Source organism: Pygocentrus nattereri, chromosome 2 (assembly GCF_015220715.1).
Source record: "Pygocentrus nattereri isolate fPygNat1 chromosome 2, fPygNat1.pri, whole genome shotgun sequence".
Taxonomy (NCBI): Eukaryota; Metazoa; Chordata; class Actinopteri; order Characiformes; family Serrasalmidae; genus Pygocentrus; species Pygocentrus nattereri.
In genome coordinates, this window is record NC_051212.1 from 2,574,966 (window position 1) to 2,601,667 (window position 26,702).

At 41.9% G+C, this 26,702-nt stretch overlaps 1 protein-coding gene across 1 annotated transcript in view; it reads left to right on the forward strand.

Annotated features, from left to right (window-relative positions):
* Window positions 1–1,131: 1,131 nt before the first annotated feature.
* LOC108416826 (NACHT, LRR and PYD domains-containing protein 12-like) overlaps window positions 1,132–26,702 on the forward strand; it is a 578,836-nt gene continuing 553,265 nt past the window's right edge. Inside the window, 3 exon segments of the mRNA XM_037532078.1 lie at window positions 1,132–1,258; window positions 15,702–16,525; window positions 18,543–20,519. Coding sequence (XP_037387975.1) covers window positions 15,735–16,525; window positions 18,543–20,519 — 2,768 coding nt within the window. The 5' untranslated portion in view covers window positions 1,132–1,258; window positions 15,702–15,734.

The window sequence follows — 26,702 nt, forward strand, 5'->3', positions numbered from 1 at the left end:
ATATATATATAAAGAGAAACAGCAGCTGTAATAACGCGTGTAAGTGTGTATAGATATATATATATATAAAGAGAAACAGCAGCTGTAATAACGCGTGTAAGTGTGTATAGATATATATATAAAGAGAAACAGCAGCTGTAATAACGCGTGTAAGTGTGTATAGATATATATATATATAAAGAGAAACAGCAGCTGTAATAACGCGTGTGAGTGTGTATAGATATATAAATAAAGAGAAACAGCAGCTGTAATAACGCGTGTGAGTGTGTATATATATATATATATATAAAGAGAAACAGCAGCTGTAATAACGCGTGTGAGTGTGTATATATATAAAGAGAAACAGCAGCTGTAATAACGCGTGTAAGTGTGTATAGATATATATATAAAGAGAAACAGCAGCTGTAATAATGCGTGTAAGTGTGTATAGATATATAAATAAAGAGAAACAGCAGCTGTAATAACGCGTGTAAGTGTGCATAGATATATATATATAAAGAGAAACAGCAGCTGTAATAACGCGTGTAAGTGTGTATAGATATATATATAAAGAGAAACAGCAGCTGTAATAACGCGTGTAAGTGTGTATAGATATGTATATAAAGAGAAACAGCAGCTGTAATAACGCGTGTAAGTGTGTATAGATATGTATATAAAGAGAAACAGCAGCTGTAATAACGCGTGTAAGTGTGTATAGATATATATATAAAGAGAAACAGCAGCTGTAATAACGCGTGTGAGTGTGTATAGATATATATATATATAAAGAGAAACAGCAGCTGTAATAACGCGTGTAAGTGTGTATAGATATATATATATATAAAGAGAAACAGCAGCTGTAATAACGCGTGTAAGTGTGTATAGATATATATATAAAGAGAAACAGCAGCTGTAATAACGCGTGTAAGTGTGTATAGATATATATATATATAAAGAGAAACAGCAGCTGTAATAACGCGTGTGAGTGTGTATAGATATATATATAAAGAGAAACAGCAGCTGTGCCTGAACAGTCTGTGACGCAGTTTTAACCTTTCCTTCAAACCATTGGCTGATGCACAAATGAGTGACAGGTCATTCTCACTCCTGATTGGCTAGTGCGAGAAATGATTGACAGTGTCTCCGCCCACTCGTCACGCGCTCTGTTGGACTTCCTCAGTGAAGACCAAACCGAAAGTAACTGAGGAGAGTAGCGGTAACTTGTCGCCCCCCGAGTCCGAGAGAAGACCCCCCAGATCAGCGCTGTGGACTCAACACGGTGAGATTATTAATCCGAGAAATGAGGAAGATCGGCTGGAGATCAAAGCAGGACCGGCTGCTTGTGTTTCCTCGCGGTTTAAACCCGTTTTAATCCGAACTCAGAACCGGACTAAACTCCTCCTCCGAGCTCCAAACTGTGTGGCGGTGAAAGGCGGAGCCGCGGTTCTTCCCGAGATGAAAGGCCTGAAAGGTTTGAGTTAAACAGGTTTAACTGTAGAGAAACGCTGTAAAGCTGGATTTACTGAAGGAGCAGCGACCAGCGCTGCTTTACCTTCAGCTCCACTCGCGCTTTCACTCACACAAACTCCAGGTCGATTGATTACTGCCCCGCTCGCGACACTCTGATCGGCTTTTTCTCGGGAAAACGCCGCAAGAAAATCCACCGGGTTCATATAAAAATAGATATTTACGGGTTTTATGGAGAAACGAGCCGCAATAAAGAGAGAGAGACGGAAAATAATCAGTAAATAAATAAATAAATAAAAACTTCTCCGAGCTACAAAATGGCCGCCGGTGTTGTGCCGAATTCCGACTCCCGGCAGAATCCGACACCCCTCTGATCTCAGCACTGCGAGGACTGAGTGACGTCTCCTTTATGCTGCTGGCGTCTCCTGAAGTGCAGTTTATTCGGGGTTCTAGTTGTCCTGAAATGCAGTTTATTCGGGGTTCTAGTTGTCCTGAAATGCAGTTTATTCGGGGTTCTAGTTGTCCTGAAATGCAGTTTATTCGGGGTTCTAGTTGTCCTGAAACGCAGTTTATTCGGGTTCTAGTTGTCCTGAAATGCAGTTTATTCTGGGTTCTAGTTGTCCTGAAACGCAGTTTATTCGGGTTCTAGTTGTCCTGAAATGCAGTTTATTGTGGGTTCTAGTTGTCCTGAAATGCAGTTTATTCGGGTTCTAGTTGTCCTGAAATGCAGTTTATTCCGGGTTCTAGTTGTCCTGAAATGCAGTTTATTCCGGGTTCTAGTTGTCCTGAAATGCAGTTTATTCCGGGTTCTGGTTGTCCTGAAATGCAGTTTATTCCGGGTTCTTTTTGTCCTGAAATGCAGTTTATTCGGGGTTCTAGTTGTCCTGAAATGCAGTTTATTCCTTGTTCTAGTTGTCCTGAAATGCAGTTTATTCCGGGTTCTAGTTGTCCTGAAATGCAGTTTATTCCGGGTTCTGGTTGTCCTGAAATGCAGTTTATTCCGGGTTCTAGTTGTCCTGAAATGCAGTTTATTCGGGGTTCTAGTTGTCCTGAAATGCAGTTTATTCCGGGTTCTAGTTGTCCTGAAATATAGTTTATTCCGGGTTCTAGTTGTCCTGAAATGCAGTTTATTCGGGGTGCTAGTTGTCCTGAAATGCAGTTTCTTCGGGTTCTAGTTGTCCTGAAATGCAGTTTATTCAGGGTTCTAGTTGTCCTGAAATGCAATTAATTCGGGGTTCTAGTTGTCCTGAAATGCAGTTTATTCCGGGTTCTAGTTGTCCTGAAATGCAGTTTATTCTAGCTAAATGCAGTTTATTCTGGGTTCTAGTTGTCCTGAAATGCAGTTTAATCTGGGTTCTAGTTGTTCTGAAATGCAGTTTATTTGGGGTTCTAGTTGTCCTGAAATGCAGTTTATTCTGGGTTCCAGTTGTCCTGAAATGCAGTTTATTCTGACTTCTAGTTGTCCTGAAATGCAGTTTCTTCGGGTTCTAGTTGTCCTTAAATGCAGTTTATTCGGGTTCTAGTTGTCCTGAAATGCAGTTTATTCGGGTTCTAGTTGTCCTCAAATGCAATTAATTCGGGGTTCTAGTTGTCCTGAAATGCAGTTTATTTTGGGTTCTAGTTGTCCTGAAATGCAGTTTATTCTAGCTAAATGCAGTGTATTCTGGGTTCTGGTTGTCCATAAATGCAGTTTATTCTGGGTTCTAGTTGTCCTGAAATGCAGTTTAATCGGGTTCTAGTTGTTCTGAAATGCAGTTTATTCGGGGTTCTAGTTGTCCTGAAATGCAGTTTATTCCTGGTTCCAGTTGTCCTGAAATGCAGTTTATTCGGGTTCTAGTTGTCCTGAAATGCAGTTTATTCGGGTTCTAGTTGTCCTGAAATGCAGTTTATTCCGGGTTGTAGTTGTCCTGAAATGCAGTTTATTCCGGGTTGTAGTTGTCCTGAAATGCAGTTTATTCGGGGTTCTAGTTGTCCTGAAATGCACTTTCTTCGGGTTCTAGTTGTCCTGAAATGCAGTTTATTCCGGGTTCTAGTTGTCCTGAAATGCAGTTTCTTCGGGGTGCTAGTTGTCCTGAAATGCAGTTTCTTCGGGTTCTAGTTGTCCTGAAATGCAGTTTCTTCGGGGTGCTAGTTGTCCTGAAATGCAGTTTATTCGGGGTTCTAGTTGTCCTGAAATGCAGTTTCTTCGGGTTCTAGTTGTCCTGAAATGCAGTTTATTCAGGGTTCTAGTTGTCCTGAAATGCAATTAATTCGGGGTTCTAGTTGTCCTGAAATGCAGTTTATTCCGGGTTCTAGTTGTCCTGAAATGCAGTTTATTCTAGCTAAATGCAGTTTAATCTGGGTTCTAGTTGTCCTGAAATGCAGTTTAATCTGGGTTCTAGTTGTTCTGAAATGCAGTTTATTTGGGGTTCTAGTTGTCCTGAAATGCAGTTTATTCTGGGTTCCAGTTGTCTTGAAATGCAGTTTATTCTGACTTCTAGTTGTCCTGAAATGCAGTTTATTCGGGTTCTAGTTGTCCTTAAATGCAGTTTATTCCGGGTTCTAGTTGTCCTCAAATGCAATTAATTCGGGGTTCTAGTTGTCCTGAAATGCAGTTTATTTTGGGTTCTAGTTGTCCTGAAATGCAGTTTATTCCGGGTTCTAGTTGTCCTGAAATATAGTTTATTCCGGGTTCTAGTTGTCCTGAAATGCAGTTTATTCGGGGTGCTAGTTGTCCTGAAATGCAGTTTCTTCGGGTTCTAGTTGTCCTGAAATGCAGTTTATTCAGGGTTCTAGTTGTCCTGAAATGCAATTAATTCGGGGTTCTAGTTGTCCTGAAATGCAGTTTATTCCGGGTTCTAGTTGTCCTGAAATGCAGTTTATTCTAGCTAAATGCAGTTTATTCTGGGTTCTAGTTGTCCTGAAATGCAGTTTAATCTGGGTTCTAGTTGTTCTGAAATGCAGTTTATTTGGGGTTCTAGTTGTCCTGAAATGCAGTTTATTCTGGGTTCCAGTTGTCCTGAAATGCAGTTTATTCTGACTTCTAGTTGTCCTGAAATGCAGTTTCTTCGGGTTCTAGTTGTCCTTAAATGCAGTTTATTCGGGTTCTAGTTGTCCTGAAATGCAGTTTATTCGGGTTCTAGTTGTCCTCAAATGCAATTAATTCGGGGTTCTAGTTGTCCTGAAATGCAGTTTATTTTGGGTTCTAGTTGTCCTGAAATGCAGTTTATTCTAGCTAAATGCAGTGTATTCTGGGTTCTGGTTGTCCATAAATGCAGTTTATTCTGGGTTCTAGTTGTCCTGAAATGCAGTTTAATCGGGTTCTAGTTGTTCTGAAATGCAGTTTATTCGGGGTTCTAGTTGTCCTGAAATGCAGTTTATTCCTGGTTCCAGTTGTCCTGAAATGCAGTTTCTTCGGGTTCTAGTTGTCCTGAAATGCAGTTTATTCGGGTTCTAGTTGTCCTGAAATGCAGTTTATTCCGGGTTGTAGTTGTCCTGAAATGCAGTTTATTCCGGGTTGTAGTTGTCCTGAAATGCAGTTTATTCGGGGTTCTAGTTGTCCTGAAATGCACTTTCTTCGGGTTCTAGTTGTCCTGAAATGCAGTTTATTCCGGGTTCTAGTTGTCCTGAAATGCAGTTTCTTCGGGGTGCTAGTTGTCCTGAAATGCAGTTTCTTCGGGTTCTAGTTGTCCTGAAATGCAGTTTCTTCGGGGTGCTAGTTGTCCTGAAATGCAGTTTATTCGGGGTTCTAGTTGTCCTGAAATGCAGTTTCTTCGGGTTCTAGTTGTCCTGAAATGCAGTTTATTCAGGGTTCTAGTTGTCCTGAAATGCAATTAATTCGGGGTTCTAGTTGTCCTGAAATGCAGTTTATTCCGGGTTCTAGTTGTCCTGAAATGCAGTTTATTCTAGCTAAATGCAGTTTAATCTGGGTTCTAGTTGTCCTGAAATGCAGTTTAATCTGGGTTCTAGTTGTTCTGAAATGCAGTTTATTTGGGGTTCTAGTTGTCCTGAAATGCAGTTTATTCTGGGTTCCAGTTGTCTTGAAATGCAGTTTATTCTGACTTCTAGTTGTCCTGAAATGCAGTTTATTCGGGTTCTAGTTGTCCTTAAATGCAGTTTATTCCGGGTTCTAGTTGTCCTCAAATGCAATTAATTCGGGGTTCTAGTTGTCCTGAAATGCAGTTTATTTTGGGTTCTAGTTGTCCTGAAATGCAGTTTATTCTAGCTAAATGCAGTGTATTCTGGGTTCTGGTTGTCCATAAATGCAGTTTATTCTGGGTTCTAGTTGTCCTGAAATGCAGTTTAATCGGGTTCTAGTTGTTCTGAAATGCAGTTTATTCGGGGTTCTAGTTGTCCTGAAATGCAGTTTATTCTGGGTTCCAGTTGTCCTGAAATGCAGTTTATTCGGGTTCTAGTTGTCCTGAAATGCAGTTTATTCGGGTTCTAGTTGTCCTGAAATGCAGTTTATTCCGGGTTGTAGTTGTCCTGAAATGCAGTTTATTCGGGGTTCTAGTTGTCCTGAAATGCACTTTCTTCGGGTTCTAGTTGTCCTGAAATGCAGTTTATTCCGGGTTCTAGTTGTCCTGAAATGCAGTTTCTTCGGGGTGCTAGTTGTCCTGAAATGCAGTTTCTTCGGGTTCTAGTTGTCCTGAAATGCAGTTTCTTCGGGGTGCTAGTTGTCCTGAAATGCAGTTTATTCGGGGTTCTAGTTGTCCTGAAATGCACTTTCTTCGGGTTCTCGTTGTCCTGAAATGCAGTTTATTCCGGGTTCTAGTTGTCCTGAAATGCAGTTTCTTCGGGGTGCTAGTTGTCCTGAAATGCAGTTTCTTCGGGTTCTAGTTGTCCTGAAATGCAGTTTCTTCGGGGTGCTAGTTGTCCTGAAATGCAGTTTATTCGGGGTTCTAGTTGTCCTGAAATGCAGTTTCTTCGGGTTCTAGTTGTCCTGAAATGCAGTTTCTTCGGGTTCTAGTTGTCCTGAAATGCAGTTTATTCAGGGTTCTAGTTGTCCTGAAATGCAATTAATTCGGGGTTCTAGTTGTCCTGAAATGCAGTTTATTCCGGGTTCTAGTTGTCCTGAAATGCAGTTTATTCTAGCTAAATGCAGTTTATTCTGGGTTCTAGTTGTCCTGAAATGCAGTTTAATCTGGGTTCTAGTTGTTCTGAAATGCAGTTTATTTGGGGTTCTAGTTGTCCTGAAATGCAGTTTATTCTGGGTTCCAGTTGTCTTGAAATGCAGTTTATTCTGACTTCTAGTTGTCCTGAAATGCAGTTTCTTCGGGTTCTAGTTGTCCTTAAATGCAGGTTATTCCGGGTTCTAGTTGTCCTGAAATGCAGTTTATTCTAGCTAAATGCAGTTTATTCTGGGTTCTAGTTGTCCTGAAATGCAGTTTAATCTGGGTTCTAGTTGTTCTGAAATGCAGTTTATTTGGGGTTCTAGTTGTCCTGAAATGCAGTTTATTCTGGGTTCCAGTTGTCTTGAAATGCAGTTTATTCTGACTTCTAGTTGTCCTGAAATGCAGTTTCTTCGGGTTCTAGTTGTCCTTAAATGCAGTTTATTCGGGTTCTAGTTGTCCTGAAATGCAGTTTATTCGGGTTCTAGTTGTCCTCAAATGCAATTAATTCGGGGTTCTAGTTGTCCTGAAATGCAGTTTCTTCGGGTTCTAGTTGTCCTGAAATGCAGTTTCTTCGGGTTCTAGTTGTCCTGAAATGCAGTTTATTCAGGGTTCTAGTTGTCCTGAAATGCAATTAATTCGGGGTTCTAGTTGTCCTGAAATGCAGTTTATTCTGGGTTCTAGTTGTCCTGAAATGCAGTTTATTCTAGCTAAATGCAGTTTATTCTGGGTTCTAGTTGTCCTGAAATGCAGTTTAATCTGGGTTCTAGTTGTTCTGAAATGCAGTTTATTTGGGGTTCTAGTTGTCCTGAAATGCAGTTTATTCTGGGTTCCAGTTGTCTTGAAATGCAGTTTATTCTGACTTCTAGTTGTCCTGAAATGCAGTTTCTTCGGGTTCTAGTTGTCCTTAAATGCAGTTTATTCGGGTTCTAGTTGTCCTGAAATGCAGTTTATTCGGGTTCTAGTTGTCCTCAAATGCAATTAATTCGGGGTTCTAGTTGTCCTGAAATGCAGTTTATTTTGGGTTCTAGTTGTCCTGAAATGCAGTTTATTCTAGCTAAATGCAGTGTATTCTGGGTTCTGGTTGTCCATAAATGCAGTTTATTCTGGGTTCTAGTTGTCCTGAAATGCAGTTTAATCGGGTTCTAGTTGTTCTGAAATGCAGTTTATTCGGGGTTCTAGTTGTCCTGAAATGCAGTTTATTCTGGGTTCCAGTTGTCCTGAAATGCAGTTTATTCGGGTTCTAGTTGTCCTGAAATGCAGTTTATTCGGGTTCTAGTTGTCCTGAAATGCAGTTTATTCCGGGTTGTAGTTGTCCTTAAATGCAGTTTATTCCGGGTTGTAGTTGTCCTGAAATGCAGTTTATTCGGGGTTCTAGTTGTCCTGAAATGCAGTTTCTTCGGGGTGCTAGTTGTCCTGAAATGCAGTTTCTTCGGGTTCTAGTTGTCCTGAAATGCAGTTTCTTCGGGTTCTAGTTGTCCTGAAATGCAGTTTCTTCGGGGTGCTAGTTGTCCTGAAATGCAGTTTTTTCGGGTTCTAGTTGTCCTGAAATGCAGTTTATTCGGGGTGCTAGTTGTCCTGAAATGAAGTTTCTTCGGGTTCTAGTTGTCCTGAAATGCAGTTTCTTCGGGGTTCTAGTTGTCCTGAAATGCAGTTTCTTCGGGGTTCTAGTTGTCCTGAAATGCAGTTTCTTCGGGTTCTAGTTGTCCTGAAATGCAGTTTATTGTGGGTTCTAGTTGTCCTGAAATGCAGTTTATTCCGGGTTCTGGTTGTCCTGAAATGCAGTTTATTCCGGGTTCTGGTTGTCCTGAAATGCAGTTTATTCCGGGTTCTTTTTTGTCCTGAAATGCAGTTTATTCTGGGTTCTAGTTGTCCTGAAATGCAGTTTATTCCTTGTTCTAGTTGTCCTGAAATGCAGATTATTCTGGGTTCTGGTTGTCCTGAAATGCAGTTTATTCCGGGTTCTTTTTGTCCTGAAATGCAGTTTATTCGGGGTTCTAGTTGTCCTGAAATGCAGTTTATTCCGGGTTCTAGTTGTCCCTAAATATAGTTTATTCCGGGTTCTAGTTGTCCTGAAATGCAGTTTATTCGGGGTGCTAGTTGTCCTGAAATGCAGTTTCTTCGGGTTCTAGTTGTCCTGAAATGCAGTTTATTCAGGGTTCTAGTTGTCCTGAAATGCAATTAATTCGGGGTTCTAGTTGTCCTGAAATGCAGTTTATTCCGGGTTCTAGTTGTCCTGAAATGCAGTTTATTCTAGCTAAATGCAGTTTATTCTGGGTTCTAGTTGTCCTGAAATGCAGTTTAATCTGGGTTCTAGTTGTTCTGAAATGCAGTTTATTTGGGGTTCTAGTTGTCCTGAAATGCAGTTTATTCTGGGTTCCAGTTGTCCTGAAATGCAGTTTATTCTGACTTCTAGTTGTCCTGAAATGCAGTTTATTTGGGTTCTAGTTGTCCTGAAATGCAGTTTATTCGGGTTCTAGTTGTCCTGAAATGCAGTTTATTCCGGGTTCTAGTTGTCCTGAAATGCAGTTTATTCGGGTTCTAGTTGTCCTGAAATGCAGTTTATTGTGGGTTCTAGTTGTCCTGAAATGCAGTTTATTCTGGGTTCTAGTTGTCCTGAAATGCAGTTTATTCGGGGTTCTAGTTGTCCTGAAACGCAGTTTATTCGGGGTTCTAGTTGTCCTGAAATGCACTTTATTGTGGGTTCTAGCTGTCCTGAAATGCAGTTTATTCCGGGTTCTGGTTGTCCTGAAATGCAGTTTATTCCGGGTTCTGGTTGTCCTGAAATGCAGTTTATTCCGGGTTCTTTTTGTCCTGAAATGCAGTTTCTTCGGGGTTCTAGTTGTCCTGAAATGCAGTTTATTCCTTGTTCTAGTTGTCCTGAAATGCAGTTTTTTCGGGGTTCTGGTTGTCCTGAAATGCAGTTTATTCCGGGTTCTGGTTGTCCTGAAATGCAGTTTATTCGGGGTTCTTTTTGTCCTGAAATGCAGTTTCTTCGGGGTTCTAGTTGTCCTGAAATGCAGTTTATTCCGGGTTCTAGTTGTCCTGAAATATAGTTTATTCCGGGTTCTAGTTGTCCTGAAATGCAGTTTATTCGGGGTGCTAGTTGTCCTGAAATGCAGTTTCTTCGGGTTCTTGTTGTCCTGAAATGCAGTTTATTCAGGGTTCTAGTTGTCCTGAAATGCAATTAATTCGGGGTTCTAGTTGTCCTGAAATGCAGTTTATTCCGGGTTCTAGTTGTCCTGAAATGCAGTTTATTCTAGCTAAATGCAGTTTATTCTGGGTTCTAGTTGTCCTGAAATGCAGTTTAATCTGGGTTCTAGTTGTTCTGAAATGCAGTTTATTTGGGGTTCTAGTTGTCCTGAAATGCAGTTTATTCTGGGTTCCAGTTGTCCTGAAATGCAGTTTATTCTGACTTCTAGTTGTCCTGAACTGCAGTTTATTTGGGTTCTAGTTGTCCTGAAATGCCGTTTATTCGGGCTCTAGTTGTCCTTAAATGCAGTTTATTCGGGTTCTAGTTGTCCTGAAATGCAGTTTATTCGGGTTCTAGTTGTCCTGAAATGCAGTTTATTCCGGGTTCTAGTTGTCCTGAAATGCAGTTTATTCGGGGTTCTAGTTGTCCTGAAATGCAGTTTATTCGGTTTCTAGTTGTCCTGAAATGCAGTTTATTGTGGGTTCTAGTTGTCCTGAAATGCAGTTTATTCTGGGTTCTAGTTGTCCTGAAATGCAGTTTACTCGGGGTTCTAGTTGTCCTGAAATGCAGTTTATTGTGGGTTCTAGCTGTCCTGAAATGCAGTTTATTCCGGGTTCTAGTTGTCCTGAAATGCAGTTTCATCGGGGTTCTAGTTGTCCTGAAATGCAGTTTATTCCGGGTTCTAGTTGTCCTGAAATGCAGTTTATTCCGGGTTCTAGTTGTCCTGAAATGCAGTTTATTCCGGGTTCTTTTTGTCCTGAAATGCAGTTTATTTGGGGTTCTAGTTGTCCTGAAAAGCAGTTAATTCGGGGTTCTAGTTGTCCTGAAATGCAGTTTATTCGGGGTGCTAGTTGTCCTGAAATGCAGTTTCTTCGGGTGCTAGTTGTCCTGAAATGCAGTTTCTTCGGGTGCTAGTTGTCCTGAAATGCAGTTTCTTCGGGTTCTAGTTGTCCTGAAATGCAGGTTATTCGGGGTTCTAGTTGTCCTGAAGTGCAATTAATTTGGGGTTCTAGTTGTCCTGAAATGCAGTTTATTTTGGGTTCTAGTTGTCCTGAAATGCAGTTTATTCTAGCTAAATGCAGTGTATTCTGGGTTCTGGTTGTCCATAAATGCAGTTTATTCTGGGTTCTAGTTGTCCTGAAATGCAGTTTAATCGGGTTCTAGTTGTTCTGAAATGCAGTTTATTCGGGGTTCTAGTTGTCCTGAAATGCAGTTTATTCTGGGTTCCAGTTGTCCTGAAATGCAGTTTATTCGGGTTCTAGTTGTCCTGAAATGCAGTTTATTCGGGTTGTAGTTGTCCTGAAATGCAGTTAATTCCGGGTTGTAGTTGTCCTGAAATGCAGTTTATTCCGGGTTGTAGTTGTCTTGAAATGCAGTTTATTCGGGGTTCTAGTTGTCCTGAAATGCAGTTTCTTCGGGTTCTAGTTGTCCTGAAATGCAGTTATACGGGGTTCTAGTTGTCCTGAAATGCAGTTTATTCGGGGTGCTAGTTGTCCTGAAATGCAGTTTCTTCGGGTTCTAGTTGTCCTGAAATGCAGTTTCTTCGGGTTCTAGTTGTCCTGAAATGCAGTTTCTTCGGGGTGCAAGTTGTCCTGAAATGCAGTTTATTCAGGGTTCTAGTTGTCCTGAAATGCAGTTTCTTTGGGTTCTAGTTGTCCTGAAATGCAGTTTCTTCGGGGTGCTAGTTGTCCTGAAATGCAGTTTATTCGGGGTTCTAGTTGTCCTGAAATGCAGTTTATTCGGGGTGCTAGTTGTCCTGAAATGCAGTTTCTTCGGGTTCTAGTTGTCCTGAAATGCAGTTTTTTGGGTTCTAGTTGTCCTGAAATGCAGTTTATTCGGGGTGCTAGTTGTCCTGAAATGCAGTTTCTTCGGGTTCTAGTTGTCCTGAAATGCAGTTTCTTCGGGTTCTAGTTGTCCTGAAATGCAGTTTCTTCGGGGTTCTAGTTGTCCTGAAATGCAGTTTCTTCGGGGTTCTAGTTGTCCTGAAATGCAGTTTCTTCGGGGTTCTAGTTGTCCTGAAATGCAGTTTAATCTGGGTTCTAGTTGTTCTCAAATGCAGTTTATTCGGGGTTCTAGTTGTCCTGAAATGCAGTTTATTCGGGGTTCTAGTTGTCCTGAAATGCAGTTTATTCTAGCTAAATGCAGTTTATTCGGGTTCTAGTTGTCCTGAAATGCAGTTTATTCGGGTTCTAGTTGTCCTGAAATGCAGTTTATTCGGGGTTCTAGTTGTCCTGAAATGCAGTTTATTCTGGGTTCTAGTTGTCATGAAATGCAGTTTCTTCGGGGTTCACGTTGTCCTGAAATGCAGTTTCTTCGGGGTTCTAGTTGTTCTGAAATGCAGTTTATTTGGGGTTCTTGTTATCCTGAAATGCAGTTTATTCGGGGTTCTAGTTGTTCTGAAATGCAGTTAATTCCGGGTTCTAGTTGTGCTGAAATGCAGTTTATTCTGGGTTCTAGTTGTCCTGAAATGCAGTTTATTCGGGGTTCTAGTTGTCCTGAAATGCAGTTTAATGTGGGTTCTAGTTGTTCTCAAATGCAGTTTATTCGGGGTTCTAGTTGTCCTGAAATGCAGTTTATTCTAGCTAAATGCAGTTTATTTGGGTTCTAGTTGTCCTGAAATGCAGTTTATTCGGGTTCTAGTTGTCCTGAAATGCAGTTTATTCGGGGTTCTAGTTGTCCTGAAATGCATTTTCTTCGGGGTTCTAGTTGTTCTGAAATGCAGTTTATTCTGGGTTCTAGTTGTCCTGAAATGCAGTTTATTCTGGGTTCTAGTTGTCCTGAAATGTAGTTTATTCGGGGTTCTAGTTGTCCGGAAATGCAGTTTATTCGGGGTTCTAGTTGTCCTGAAATGCATTTTATTCGGTTCTAGTTGCCCTGAAATGCAGTTTATTCCGGGTTCTAGTTGCCCTGAAATGCAGTTTATTCGGGGTTCTAGTTGTCCTGAAATGCAGTTTATTCCGGGTTCTAGTTGTCCTGAAATGCATTTTTTTCGGTTCTAGTTGCCCTGAAATGCAGTTTATTCGGTTCTAGTTGCCCTGAAATGCAGTTTATTCGGGGTTCTAGTTGTCCTGAAATGCAGTTTCTTCGGGGTTCTAGTTGTCCTGAAATGCAGTTTATTCGGGGTTCTAGTTGTCCTGAAATGCATTTTATTCGGTTCTAGTTGCCCTGAAATGCAGTTTATTCGGTTCTTGTTGCCCTGAAATGCAGTTTATTTGGGGTTCTAGTTGTCCTGAAATGCAGTTTATTCCGGGTTCTAGTTGTCCTGAAATGCATTTTCTTCGGTTCTAGTTGCCCTGAAATGCAGTTTATTCGGTTCTAGTTGCCCTGAAATGCAGTTTATTCGGGGTTCTAGTTGTCCTGAAATGCAGTTTCTTCGGGGTTCTAGTTGTCCTGAAATGCAGTTTATTCAGAGTTCTATGTATAGAGTTATTTCATGATTTATTATTGTTTTTATAAATCTACTCAGATCACCCTGAAAACCAGCGTTTAGTGAAGTTTCAGCCGGATGTGTGTTTCTAGGTTCAGGTCTCTGAGTGTGTTTAGGTGTGTTGTTGGGTCTGAGCTTCTAAAGTGATGACTGTAAGCGGAGCTTCAGTAAAATAAACAGCTGTGAATGAGTGTTCAGGTGCAGCTGTTCAGGTGCAGCTGTTCAGGTGCAGCTGTTTTAGCCATTTCATACATTTCAAATGTATAAACACATTTGACATGTATTTCTATCCAGGGTGGGATAAAATCATTATTATTCATGATTAAAATCATAATTATTGAGATTAACAATACTTTATAGTCATTTTAATTAATAGATCATTAACTAATCATCATTAGTGTGAACAGATCATTAATTTTAACTAGGATGAGCGCATGATGGCAGCTGTTCATCAGCATGCAGCAGAAAACCTGTACTAAAGAATAATCATATGCTGGTGTGACCACCGGAGACAGTTATTAGCACCAGTGTGACCACCTGAGACAGTTATTAGCACCAGTGTGACCACCTGAGACAATTGGTAGCACCAGTGAGACCAACTGAGACAGTTATTAGCACCAGTGTGACCACCTGAGACAGTTAGTAGCACCAGTTTGACCACCTGAGACAATTAGTAGCAGCAGTGTGACCACCTGAGACAGTTAGTAGCACCAGTGTGACCACCTGAGACAGTTAGTAGCACCAGTGTGACCACCTGAGACAATTGGTAGCACCAGTGAGACCAACTGAGACAGTTATTAGCACCAGTGTGACCACCTGAGACAGTTAGTAGCACCAGTTTGACCACCTGAGACAATTAGTAGCACCAGTGTGACCACCTGAGACAGTTAGTAGCACCAGTGTGACCACCTGAGACAGTTAGTAGTACCAGTGTGACCACCTGAGACAATTAGTAGCAGCAGTGTGACCACCTGAGACAGTAGCAGCAGTGTGACCACCTGAGACAGTTATTAGCACCAGTGTGACCACCTGAGACAATTAGTAGCACCAGTGAGACCAACTGACAGTTAGTAGCAGCAGTGTGACCACCTGAGACAGTTAGTAGCAGCAGTGTGACCAACCGAGACAGTTAGTAGCACCTGTGTGACCACCTGAGACAGTTAGTAGCACCAGTGTGACCAACTGAGACAGTTAGTAGCACCAGTGTGACCACCTGAGACAGTTAGTAGCACCTGTGTGACCACCTGAGACAGTTAGTAGCACCAGTGTGACCAACTGAGACAGTTAGTAGCACCAGTGTGACCACCTGAGACAGTTAGTAGCAGCAGTGTGACCAACCGAGACAGTTAGTAGCACCCGTGTGACCACCTGAGACAGTTAGTAGCACCAGTGTGACCAACTGAGACAGTTAGTAGCACCCGTGTGACCACCTGAGACAGTTAGTAGCACCAGTGAGACCAACTGAGACAGTTAGTAGCACCAGTGTGACCACCTGAGACAGTTAGTAGCACCTGTGTGACCACCTGAGACAGTTAGTAGCACCAGTGTGACCACCTGAGACAGTTAGTAGCACCAGTGTGACCAACTGAGACAGTTAGTAGCACCAGTGTGACCACCTGAGACAGTTAGTAGCACCAGTGTGACCACCTGAGACAGTTAATAGCACCAGTGTGACCACCTGAGACAGTTAGTAGCACCAGCGTGACCACCTGAGACAATTAATAGCAGCAGTGTGGCCACTGGAGAAGTTGGTCTGGAGCCCTGCCCAGTTTACTGGCAGCTCATATAAACCATTAATCAGTGAGAAACTCAGCAAGTCATACATATTTGACTGGAACACAACCAGAGGGCTCACAGCGCATCTTCTGAAGGTGCAGGGAAAAACTCAAAGGGCTGAGTTGGCGACTTCAGGAAGTCGGTCACTTGAGTTTATAGGTCAGACTGAAGGCCTGTCTCTAATATTCAGAACATGCCACTGAGAAATGACCACGGTTAGATTTTCAGACAGAGGTAAAATATTATCAATTTGACAAAACGATCAGCTTAAAGTCCTAAAATAAATAATTTCTCAAACTGTAATGATTCATTAACTGTGGTCAACTCTGAAAATGTAGTAAACGGCCAGTAATGTCCAGAAAACAGTCCACAAGGTCAGAGCACGGAGATCTCACAGGCAGATAATCCACAGGGAAGTAGCAGAAGGAGTAAACGGAAAACAGGCAAACGGGTCATAAACAATGAGACATAGAAACAATGGAAACGCTCAGTCTGTCCTAAGACTAAACAATACTTCACACTGATCCTGTGCTAAGTCCGGGCTTATAAGCTAAAGCTAATAGCAAAACACAGGTGAACCACATTAGTATTAGGACATTAGGAGAGTGAGACCGGTGATTGGAGCGTGCAGGCAGGTCAGAGGTGGCAGGAGACATGTGACTCCCCGAGGAGTCTGGGGGATGGAGTCCAAGGGATACGTGACATGATGAATCACGTTTAATATCAATACATGAACTAACCAGGTAAACAAAATCTGTTTTGATTGTAGGTTGACTTTCACATCCTGCTCATAAGGTCCATCATGGAACCTCCTGAATTCAGCAACGGAGAACCCAGCTGCATGTCTATGAAGAGTGACTGGTCCATGGGGGAACCTCTGGGATTCAGCAGAGGAGGAAGAGAACCCAGCTGCGTGTCTATGAAGAGTGACTGGTCCATGGGGGAACCTCTGGGATTCAGCAGAGGAGGAAGAGAACCCAGCTGCGTGTCTATGAAGAGTGACTGGTCCATGGGGGAACCTCTGGGATTCAGCAGAGGAGGAAGACAACCCAGCTGTGTGTCTATGAAGAGTGACTGGTCTATGGGGGAACCTCTGGGATTCAGGAGAGGAGGAAGACAACCCAGCTGTGTGTCTATGAAGAGTGACTGGTCTATGGGGGAACCTCCTGGATTCAGGAGAGGACGAGGAGGAGAACCCAGCTGTGTGTCTATGAAGAGTGACTGGTCTATGGGGGAACCTCTGGGATTCAGGAGAGGAGGAAGACAACCCAGCTGTGTGTCTATGAAGAGTGACTGGTCTATGGGGGAACCTCCTGGATTCAGGAGAGGACGAGGAGGAGAACCCAGCTGTGTGTCTATGAAGAGTGACTGGTCTATGGGGGAACCTCTGGGATTCAGGAGAGGACGAGGAGGAGAACCCAGCTGTGTGTCTATGAAGAGAGACCGGTTCATGGGGAAACGTCCTGGATTCAGGAGAGGACGAGGAGGAGAACCCAGCTGTGTGTCTATGAAGAGTGACTGGTCTATGGGAGAACCTCTGGGATTCAGGAGAGGACGAGGAGGAGAACCCAGCTGTGTGTCTGTGAGCCCAAAGTGAGTTATTACCTTACAGTGTATTACTGATGAGTGTTGAGGTGATAGTGTAAGAACTTTATCAGACACAGCACAGCTCCCTTTTTATGGTTTATGACTGATGTTTATTAAAGGCTAATTAACTAAGCTAATATGAATCTGTCAGACACATCAATGAAGGTGTGAAGCAAGCGTTCCAGACTCATGATCATCAGTAGTAAACAAATCAAAAATAAACCCAAGAATTGAGACTTAACAGCCTGATGTTTTGCCTGGTGACTGTTATACACACTGTTTACTCATGAAACTAAACTCAACATCTTAAATTATTTAACAGTGCTTTTTTATATTTTCATGCAGTTGTATATTTTATATACTCCCAACTTTACTGTTTGAGCTTTAAGACAAACTTTTATACAGCCAACATCACTAATAATGGATGTGATATGTTCAGAGTTAATACCGACCCTTTCAGTGACTCTGGCAGAAGGGTGATTCCTCTCAGCTCCACCAGATGGCAGCAATGACTCACTTTGGTCTCCTCCCAATGAACCAGCCACAAAGTTTCTGTTAATTATTACTGGGTCAGGATGTTCTGCGTGGTTCTCCAGGGCAGCTTCATCTACCTCAGTCTCAAATCTACAATTCTTATGAATGATGTTCATCTTGGTCTTGTGGGTCCACACCTTACACCTCCAGAGTGTGCCCTGTTAATAACTTTCCAATGACCAATAGACGACCAGCACATGTCTGCTCTCTCCCCTTTGAGTGTAAAATGAGTGGTTGTAGTCCTGGATGAATATTTACCTTCACCGGTCACAAGGCTGTTGTTTTTGTGTCTGCCCACATGGCTTTAACTAATCTCTGCATTCCCCACTTCCCACGTCTCTTCCAGTCTGAGCAACTTATCAGGCAAAAGTTAACCAGAGAGCAAAAGCTAATTCAACCAGCAGAACCAGAAGTTCATCTCTATCCGTCTTTCTGCTTATCTGGTTCGTCCAGCTGTCCTTGCCAGCGTTCTGTGAGATTTAATTCACTGCATTAAAGTAAATAAAACACTTCTTTAAGCTGTCACCACATTTTAGTGAGCCATGAGCACAGCAACGTAGCGAGGAACACAACCTGCATATGTAGAGCTGTGAGTTCTGATCATTCTGATATTCAGGGATCCATAACAGTAAAACATAATAAAGACAATAAAGCTGCACTATATCTGCCTTCTGAGTCACATCATCACCACTGTCCAGACAGTCATCAGATAGATCTGATCAGCAGCTTTAAGAGCTTTTTCCATTAAAACTTTGAGGAAAGTTTAATATCAGACACAGTTTTAGTTTCGTGTAAACATTTCTTAACCTAAACTTTTACACATGACTGTGTGAGAACAGGATGTGATGTGACGTTTCCTCCTTAATCTGTACTTTATCTCATTGAGTCGTGTTGAAAGCCACTGTAAAACTCTAGATATTGAGGTCTATATTAATGTGCTCTGAAAGCCTCGAGTGAGGCTTCTTCCTCTTTTTCTACTCAGACGACTGCAGTTTGTCATGTTCAGATGTTTCAGATATTATTAATAAACTGAGTGGCTTTAGGTGCATCGTTTCCTGAAGATCTGCATGTGTGATCAAACATGTTTGAGAACATTGCAGTAAAGTTCATTCCCATCAGCTTCTTACCTGGAAATGTCCTGCCTGACTAGTTCAGGTGGTGTTTTTTTATGGGCCGATATTCTGAAATATTCTGCTATCGGCACGTTGTTGAAGGATAACAGTTGTAGTGCTACAGATTATGCAGATTATAAACAGGCTGGTAATCCTCATTCATGAATGAGAGAAGAAGTTATTGAGGTGTTAATTACTCTCAGTGTAATGTTAAGTCTGGGTCATGGGGTCATGATGCAAGACAGGCAAACATACAGAAGGAGCTCCTCCACTAAGGACATGAAAATAAAGACGTGTGATGATCAGTTTAATCAGCATTTCTAATGGATTAGTCTGATTATTAATGATGTTTGTGTTTCTGTGTTTGATCCTCTCAGACTGAACTCCACAGAAACAGCACTGCTGATAAACTCTCTGGTGGAGGAAACTGAAGACCTTCATCTGGATTCTTATCAACCAGTGAACGATGTCCTGAGCAGAATCTTAAAGACACACAAAACCAGCATGAAGAACAAGTACGAGAGCTTATTTGAGGGAATCAGAACAGAAGAGAATAAAACCCTCCTGAACAGGATTTACACACAGCTCTACATCATAGAGGGAGAGAGTGAAGGAGTGAATGAGGAACATGAGGTTCTACAGATGGAGAAAAAAACCAGGAAACACCTACAAGACATTCCAATCGACTGCTTAGACATCTTTAAAGAAGAAACAGAAAAGGGAAACATTAGAGCTACAACAGCTAAACATGTCAGACGAAAAGAAAGAAAAGAGGGTGAAGAACCAAAACAGCGAAAGATCAAAGCAGTTCTGACTAAAGGAATCGCTGGAATTGGAAAAACTGTCTCAGTGCAGAAGTTCATTCTGGACTGGGCTGAAGGAAAAGCCAATCAGGACGTAGAGCTCATGATTGTGCTTCCGTTCCGGGAGCTGAACCTGATTAAAGATCATCAATACAGTCTTCATGAACTTCTGTGTGGTTTCCATCCTGAGCTCAAAGATCTGAACCCAGAGGTTTACGATCAGATCAAAGCTGTGTTTATATTTGATGGTCTGGATGAAAGCAGAATTCCACTGGACTTTGAACAGTGTGAGAAAGTATCTGACATCACCATGACATCATCAGTTGGTGTGTTGATGACAAAGCTCATCAAAGGAGAGCTGCTACCCTCTGCTCTGATCTGGATCACCTCCAGACCAGCAGCAGCCAATCAGATCCCTCCTAAATACATCAGCCGTGTGACAGAGATTCAGGGATTCAGTGACCCACAGAAGGAGGAGTACTTCAGGAAGAGGATCAGTGATGAAGACCAAGCCAAGAGTATCATTTCCCACATTAAGACAGTAAGGAGCCTCCACATCATGTGCCACATTCCAGTCTTCTGCTGGATATCAGCCACTGTTCTTCAGAGAATCATGAAGCAGGATCATACAGAAATCCCTAAAACTCTGACTGAAATGTACTCGCACTTCCTGCTCACTCAGACCAGCATGAAGAATGAGAAGTATGAGGAGAAAAAGAGCAGAAACCCAAAGAACCTGCTGGAGTCCAACAGAACCATGATTCTGAAACTGGCTAAACTGGCTTTCAATCAGCTGATGAAGGGCAATGTGATGTTCTATGAAGAGGACCTGAGAGAGAACGGTATTGATGTCACTGACGCCTCAGTGTATTCTGGGATTTTCACTGAGATCTTTAGGGAGGAATGTGTGCTTTTCCAGAGGAAGGTCTACAGCTTTGTTCATCTGAGCTTTCAGGAGTTCCTGGCTGCTGTCTTTGTGTTTCACTGCTATGAGAGCAAAATCATGGAGCCCCTGCAGTGTTTAAAACCAAGTAATAGAGCGGCTTTTTACTCACAAAAAAGAGGGTGGTCTAAGAAAGCTCCACTCTATGATCTGCTGAAAGGAGCAGTGAATAAAGCCTTAGAGAGTCAGAATGGACACCTGGATCTTTTCCTCCGTTTCCTGCTGGGCATCTTGCTGGAGTCTAATCAGACACTCCTACAGGGTCTACTGACACACATACAGAGACCACCAGAGAGAATTAAAGAGCACATCAAGGACAAAATAACAGATACAGATAGACGACATCACATCTCAGCTGAGAGATCCATTAATCTGTTCTTCTGTCTGTCTGAAATGAATGACCAGACTCTCTTCAGACAGATTGAGGAGTATCTAAAATCAGAGAAACACTCAGGTGAAGATCTTTCTCCTGCACAGTGTTCAGCACTAGCCTACATGATCCTGAACTCTGAGGAGGTTCTGGATGAGCTGGATCTGAAGAAATACAGGACATCAGAGGAGGGTTATAGGAGACTGATCCCTGCTGTGACCGCCTGCAGAAAAGCCCAGTAAGTGTTGCAGCTGCATAAATATAATGTCCCCCAGTCCTGGAGGGTCAGTGTCCAGCAGAGTTTGGTGGTTTACCTGCTCAAACTCTTCAGATTAAACGGTTTAGTAGGTGTGTTTGAGACCCTTTAGGACATTTAACTGTTTCTTAAGCGTAATGTGACACTATTACATAAGACTGCAGAAGGAAAACGCTCCTCATAAAATCAACAAATGATGTCACATTGTGATTATAAGCCAGTGCACCAGCGTCAGTGGCGTCATGTGCACTGAGTGCACTAAACCCTCTGACAGCAGAGCTGACCAAGCAGCTTGTTTACCACAGTTTATGTGCATTCCCTTATTGAGCTTGTAAACATGTTTAGTTTGAAATATCTGAGATTAAAGAGCTATCAAATGTTTGCAGATTATTTAAAGCCAAAATAGGTGGATATTATTATGTTTCCTCGTCAGTGTGTTCAATAATCTTACCAGCTCCTGAACAGGAGCGCAGAAGTAGTAACAGCAGAGGTGGTAAAGTAAGGTCTGGGGTTTTATGGTTCTCACTGGCCTCCTTGGTGGATGTGGGAGAGATCAGAGTCTGAAAGCTGGTAAATGATTATAACAATATTAATGTATAAAAGTGGCTTCATCATTACTTTAGAGCGTTTATGCATCTCAGTAAACAGCACAGAGAAACTAAATGCTAAAGGCTGGACCTGCGTGTTATTAAACCCAGTGTGGGGACCTGAAGAATAAATAGCTCTGTTAGCTTAGTGCTAATATAACACTGCAGACACCATGAGGACCACAAATCAGTGTTATTTTAGTTGAGGATAAACAGTGTTTACTTATGAAACACATGAGCAGTTTAAATAGTAATAATAGTAATTTAACCTGTTTGACTCCTGAATCACAAACACAACTTGGTTTGATCTCATTTCTAAGAAAGAGGGGACGCCTGACTTTAACCAGCGGGTGACAGGATGGTGCTGTTCTGCTTATGCGGGTTGTGGGTCTGGTTGTTTGGGCTCAGCAGGCAGCTTCTTGCTGAGCTTCTGCAAGCGCAAGGCTGGGCAGTCAAACACAGTACGGAGCTTCACATCACCGCCAAGACACACGTCCTCAGCTGGAGACAGCAGGACAGTTAGCTGGTTCAGAAGGGACACCGGTTTCACTCACGCCGCCTCACTCAGGCAGATTACTCCAAGACTCTGGGTTCTGCGGTCAGTCCTGCTACACTTTCCCCGAGCTTTTACGGCTGGAGTTTGGACATGAAAACCTTCCGCTGGTCAAAACCAAACAGTGAGGTTTCTAGATCCTCAAGAAGGTGTTGAGCAGATTTACATTTAACTCAAAACAAGCAAAACAAACACTTAAACACACAGAAACTTTATGAAGCTCCAGAAGTTAAAGTCAAACTATTCGACTGTGGGCTGGTTCTTTTCTTTGATACAGTAGAGTTAACTTTTCAACAACTTCACTCTGTTCTAGACTTGACTGACTTAAACCCAGGGAGTCTCTGTAGGACTGGGTCCAAGCTTCGCCTCCTGGGTGGAGATTGGGTACAGAGCTAACGCATCACATTCCTGGCTATCAAACGTGCTGATTAGTGGAATCAGACTCCAGATATTTCTACTCATATCTTACCAGAGAGAGTTTAGTGTCATTGAATTTTCAGTATTTGAGTTAAATCAGCCTGAATCAGAATAATATGATAAACGAATGCAGTTTCAAAGCTGTACTAGTCTGCTAAATACTCGAGACTAAGGCAGTCCTGCTTCATACAGTAGTGATAAACTATTAACCTCTTAACGGGCGCTGGCCCGCCGGTGGGCTAGAAATGTGTCATGATTAATGTTTGCCAGTGTTTATGAATAATTATAGGGTCAATATTGACACCCAATATGTCATATGAAAGCTTAGAACCTCTGCTTGCCAGCTATCTAGCCAGTTTAGCTGTATTTCCTTTCAGAAAATAACCATTTTGGGCGAAATATACCTTGTTAGCAAAAGTTTTATTAAAAAATAAGCTTAATATTTTTTATATTTGCGGTTTTTATAAATCCATATTTGATCCAATGTGGGCATGTTATACATCGTTCAAACCGTCTGGCTCTCCGGATTACGACGCGATGATCCGTTTTACTGTACGACGTAGGGTTTCCGAATTAGAGCCAAAAGAGTGTGGCGTTTCAAACAGGAGATTTTTTTTTCCGAAACCTCAGCAGCCGTGCGTAACGACCCCTGCCGGTCAGCGGAACACGTCACACGCAAACCGCTTACAGCTCCGGTTACCTCTTCCTGTTAGCTTCAAAATGACACCACAGCCGTGTATTTCCGGTAACGCGTTCGGTAGTAATCCGCTTTTTTGTGCAAAGAGTGCTTGAAAAAAACAGAAGGCAAAAATCTTTTATGTCTAATTTAAACCCAAATTAAAATATGATCTCTTTGTCCTATCGATTTCAAACAAACGCGGTCGTAAAGCTGAGATTCTCCCCTTTCCAACGACACGTCACTCAAACCTGTCGACCAACCAGGTGCCACGTTAGGCGGACGCGCAACAGGGGAGGCGGGATATAACCCGGAAGATTAGCGCAGCAGGCGCTGTAAACACAGCTTATTTGGCTTTTATAATACAGTTTAAATTGTTGTTATAACAAAATTTTGTCAAATAATGTAAAGAAATACACCATAGGATGTTGCCATCAAGAGTAGGTAATACATAAACACTTTTTTTCCTGCAAAAATTGTTAGAAAATTCGTTTTTTTCAATTTGGAGAGGTTGTGGTCCTTTGGAGATTTCCAAAGGGACACTTGGAGAAATGTACCCAGACATGTATGTACACTGTCTACTCTAGACCGAATAACTTCTGATCAGTGAGGGTAATCAGTTTAAAATTATACATGGTAAAAATTTGACCCCAAGGGGCAAAATATGGAACTGCAAAAACATTTCATGGACATGACCTCTTCAGTTTATGGTCCCTAAAATCTAAAACAAAAAAAGAAGTTTTGAAAAGCGCCTTGTTTTTTTTCCTATTTTTACCATATTTTGGCCATTATAGTTTAATTTCAATCATTTCAAGTGTTTTCAATTAATTTTGTAAAGGCTTTTGAGTAATAATACTTCTTAAAATTGCCTCTGGATTATATAATATTTGAGTAAAAAGCATTAATATTTGGGTATGTCATTTCAGGCGAAAATTGGCAAAAATAGGCTTGGAGTTTAAGATTTCTAACCAGGGAACGTAACTCAAGGCTCTATATGACTGACATTCATTTCTTTTTTTATATATATACTTTATTTATAAGGAATCACAGAAAAACACAACCCATGCTAATAAAGACAATACGCAATCAGAAATAGGAACTAGCACCAAAGCATCTAGAACAAAAAAGGGAAAGAAAAGAAATAAAAATAAATAAATAATAAATTAAAAAAATAAAAACTAAATACAGGCTGTCGAGTTCAAGCATTACAAAGACTAAATGACAATAGATAAAACTGGAATATATCCAATATCAGACTGGGACTGGTATCAGACTAGGACCCTTCCAGACTATTCAACACCACTCCCCAAACACTCTGGAAGCGTTTCTATGATTTAGCGTCATTGCAATGTAACCGATCCATTTGTATAATGAAAAACATCTCATTTAACCACCTCTTAAAACTTGGTGCCACTGGGGATTTCCAAGATAAAAGTAGGACTTTTTTAGCTGCACCCATACCTGCCAGTAGAGCTTGCTGTGCAAATGAAAAAGAAACAGAACCGTCAAAATAACCAAAGATAGCAAGTTTGTAATCTGGGACAATGTCCACCTTGAATGCTTCAGAGAACCAATGAAAGATATGAACCCAATAGTCATGCAACACAGGGCAGGACCAGATTAAGGGAGACAAGGAACCTTCGGAGGTTTGACACCGATCACACAAAGGAGAGACAGAGGAGTAGATTTTGTTCAGTCTGGTTTTAGAAAAGTAAAACCTGTGTACTTTAAACTGTATGAGTCTGTACCTGGAGTTCACTGAGCAGGAGATGATCTATATGCATGTTCGATTAATGTAAGTTCCCTTTGTATTTCTAAAAGTCTGTCGTTGTTCGTTTTCTTTTTTTGTGCTTCGTATGAGAACATAACCTCTCATGACTTCCTTCAGGGACTCCCAGAGAGTACAATCTGAAACCTCACCGTCGTCATTCATTTCTAAGAATTCCTTTAGTTTTGACTTAATATATTTATTAAATAATGGATCTTTAAGTAAAAGAGGGTTGAAACGCCAGCTATATTTTTCTTTAGCTATATTACATTTGAGTTGGAGAGTAATTGGACAGTGATCTGAAATCAAAATATTATGACACTTGGTGTCTTCCACATTAGAAATAAGTTCAGAATTCACCAAAAAATAATCAATCCTGGTATATGACTTGTGTACATGAGAAGAAAAAGAAAATTCTTTCTGACTTGGATGCTGCGATCTCCATATGTCTACCAGGTTCCTAGAGTTCAGTAGATTTTTTAACACATTAACTGACAATAGCACAGGTGGTGGCCTTTGAGAAAGTCTGTCCATCTAAGGATCCAGAAAGCAATTAAAATCACCGCCCATTACAATGTTCATAAAATTATCCTCTGGAACAGCATCAAACAATTTACAAAAACACTTGGGCCATAAACATGAACCAAAGTCAAAGGAAAAGAGTCAATGTGACCCGAGACTATAACATCTCTACCCTGAGGATCAGAAATCATAGCTTCTAGATGAAATGGGATATTTTTACAGAAGAGAGTAGCAACACCTCCAGCTTTGGAAGTGAATGTTGCTTGATAGACCTGGGACACCCAATTAACTCTGAGTCTACTTTGTTGTGTCTCAGCAATATGGGTTTCCTGGAGGAAGATGATATCAGCCTTAAGGGATTTCAGGTGTGAGAAAACCCTACCTCTTTTAATTGGGTGACCCAGCCCCCTCACATTCCAAGAGGCAATAGTGACCCCAGCCCCAGCATTGTTAATTACAGACATCCAAGTCTAAAGGATAAAAAAAGAAAAAATAGGGCGACAGCCTGAAAAAAAACAAACAAAACAAACCAAAAAAAACTGAGAATGAAAGGGGAAAAATAACATAACCCAACATCAACACCCAGTAAAACATCCCACCCCAACTCAGTAAGCTCCTGCAGAGGAGCAGCACTGTATTAACCCTTGAAGACAGGAACACTAAGAGCACAGAGACCTAAGCAAATCTCTGATGAAGCTACAGCTAAGTTACACTACCTCCTCAGCTCCTCCGCGCCTTATTTAAGTAGGTAAAGAAAGAAAATGGCACCATCTGTAATGAACCCCGAAAAGCGCTATTAAACGGCGTTACCGCTGAAACCACCCAGTGACTCTAGTATTACAGTCCTTGTTCAGACTTGTTTAAGGTCAGATTCCACAAATCTAGCCTCTTCAGCGGGGGAGGTGAAGCTCTTGAGCTGACCGTTATACTGGACACGGGAAAACGGAGCGTGTGGGTCACCTGTAGCGCTCAAAGCGCTTGCATGACATCCCTGAAGCTCCTCCGCTGGCTCAGCACCTCCGCCGTGTAGTCCGGAAAGATGTATACTTTGGGACCGTTGTAGTCGAGGTTGCGTCCGGCTCTAAGTCGCAAAATCCGCTCCTTCTCGGTGTAGAAATGAACCCGAGCGATGATCGTGTGGGGTTTTGCTCCTTCTGGGGGTTTGGGCTGGAGCACACGATGAGCCCGGTCAACGATGAGTGGCTCCGCGAAGTGCGTAGCTCCAAGCAACTTGGGGAGTAGACCGGCGACAAACTCCCTGGCTTTCCCTTTTCCTCTCCTTCTGGCACTCCGACTATTTTCATGTTGTTACGGCGTGACCGGCCCTCCAAGTCGTCGAGTTTTAACCTGAGGAGTTCGTTCTTCCTCTGGGTCTCCGTCAATGCCGTTTCAAGTGAGCTGATGCGAGCCTCGTGTTCTTGAATTTGCTCCTCAGCGACGTTCATCTTCTCCGTGACTGTCTGTAGCGTGGTTTGCAAAGTCAGGAAGGACAGTTCAAATTTATCAAACCTCTCATTTATTGTCTTCAAGATCCTGTTAGACACTTTTTCCCAGACCAGAGGCAGAGCCTCGTCGCTTGTTGCTTGGCTAGCTTCGCGGGTAATGGAGTCCTCCATGCCTGTAGCCGACTGCAGTGATTCTT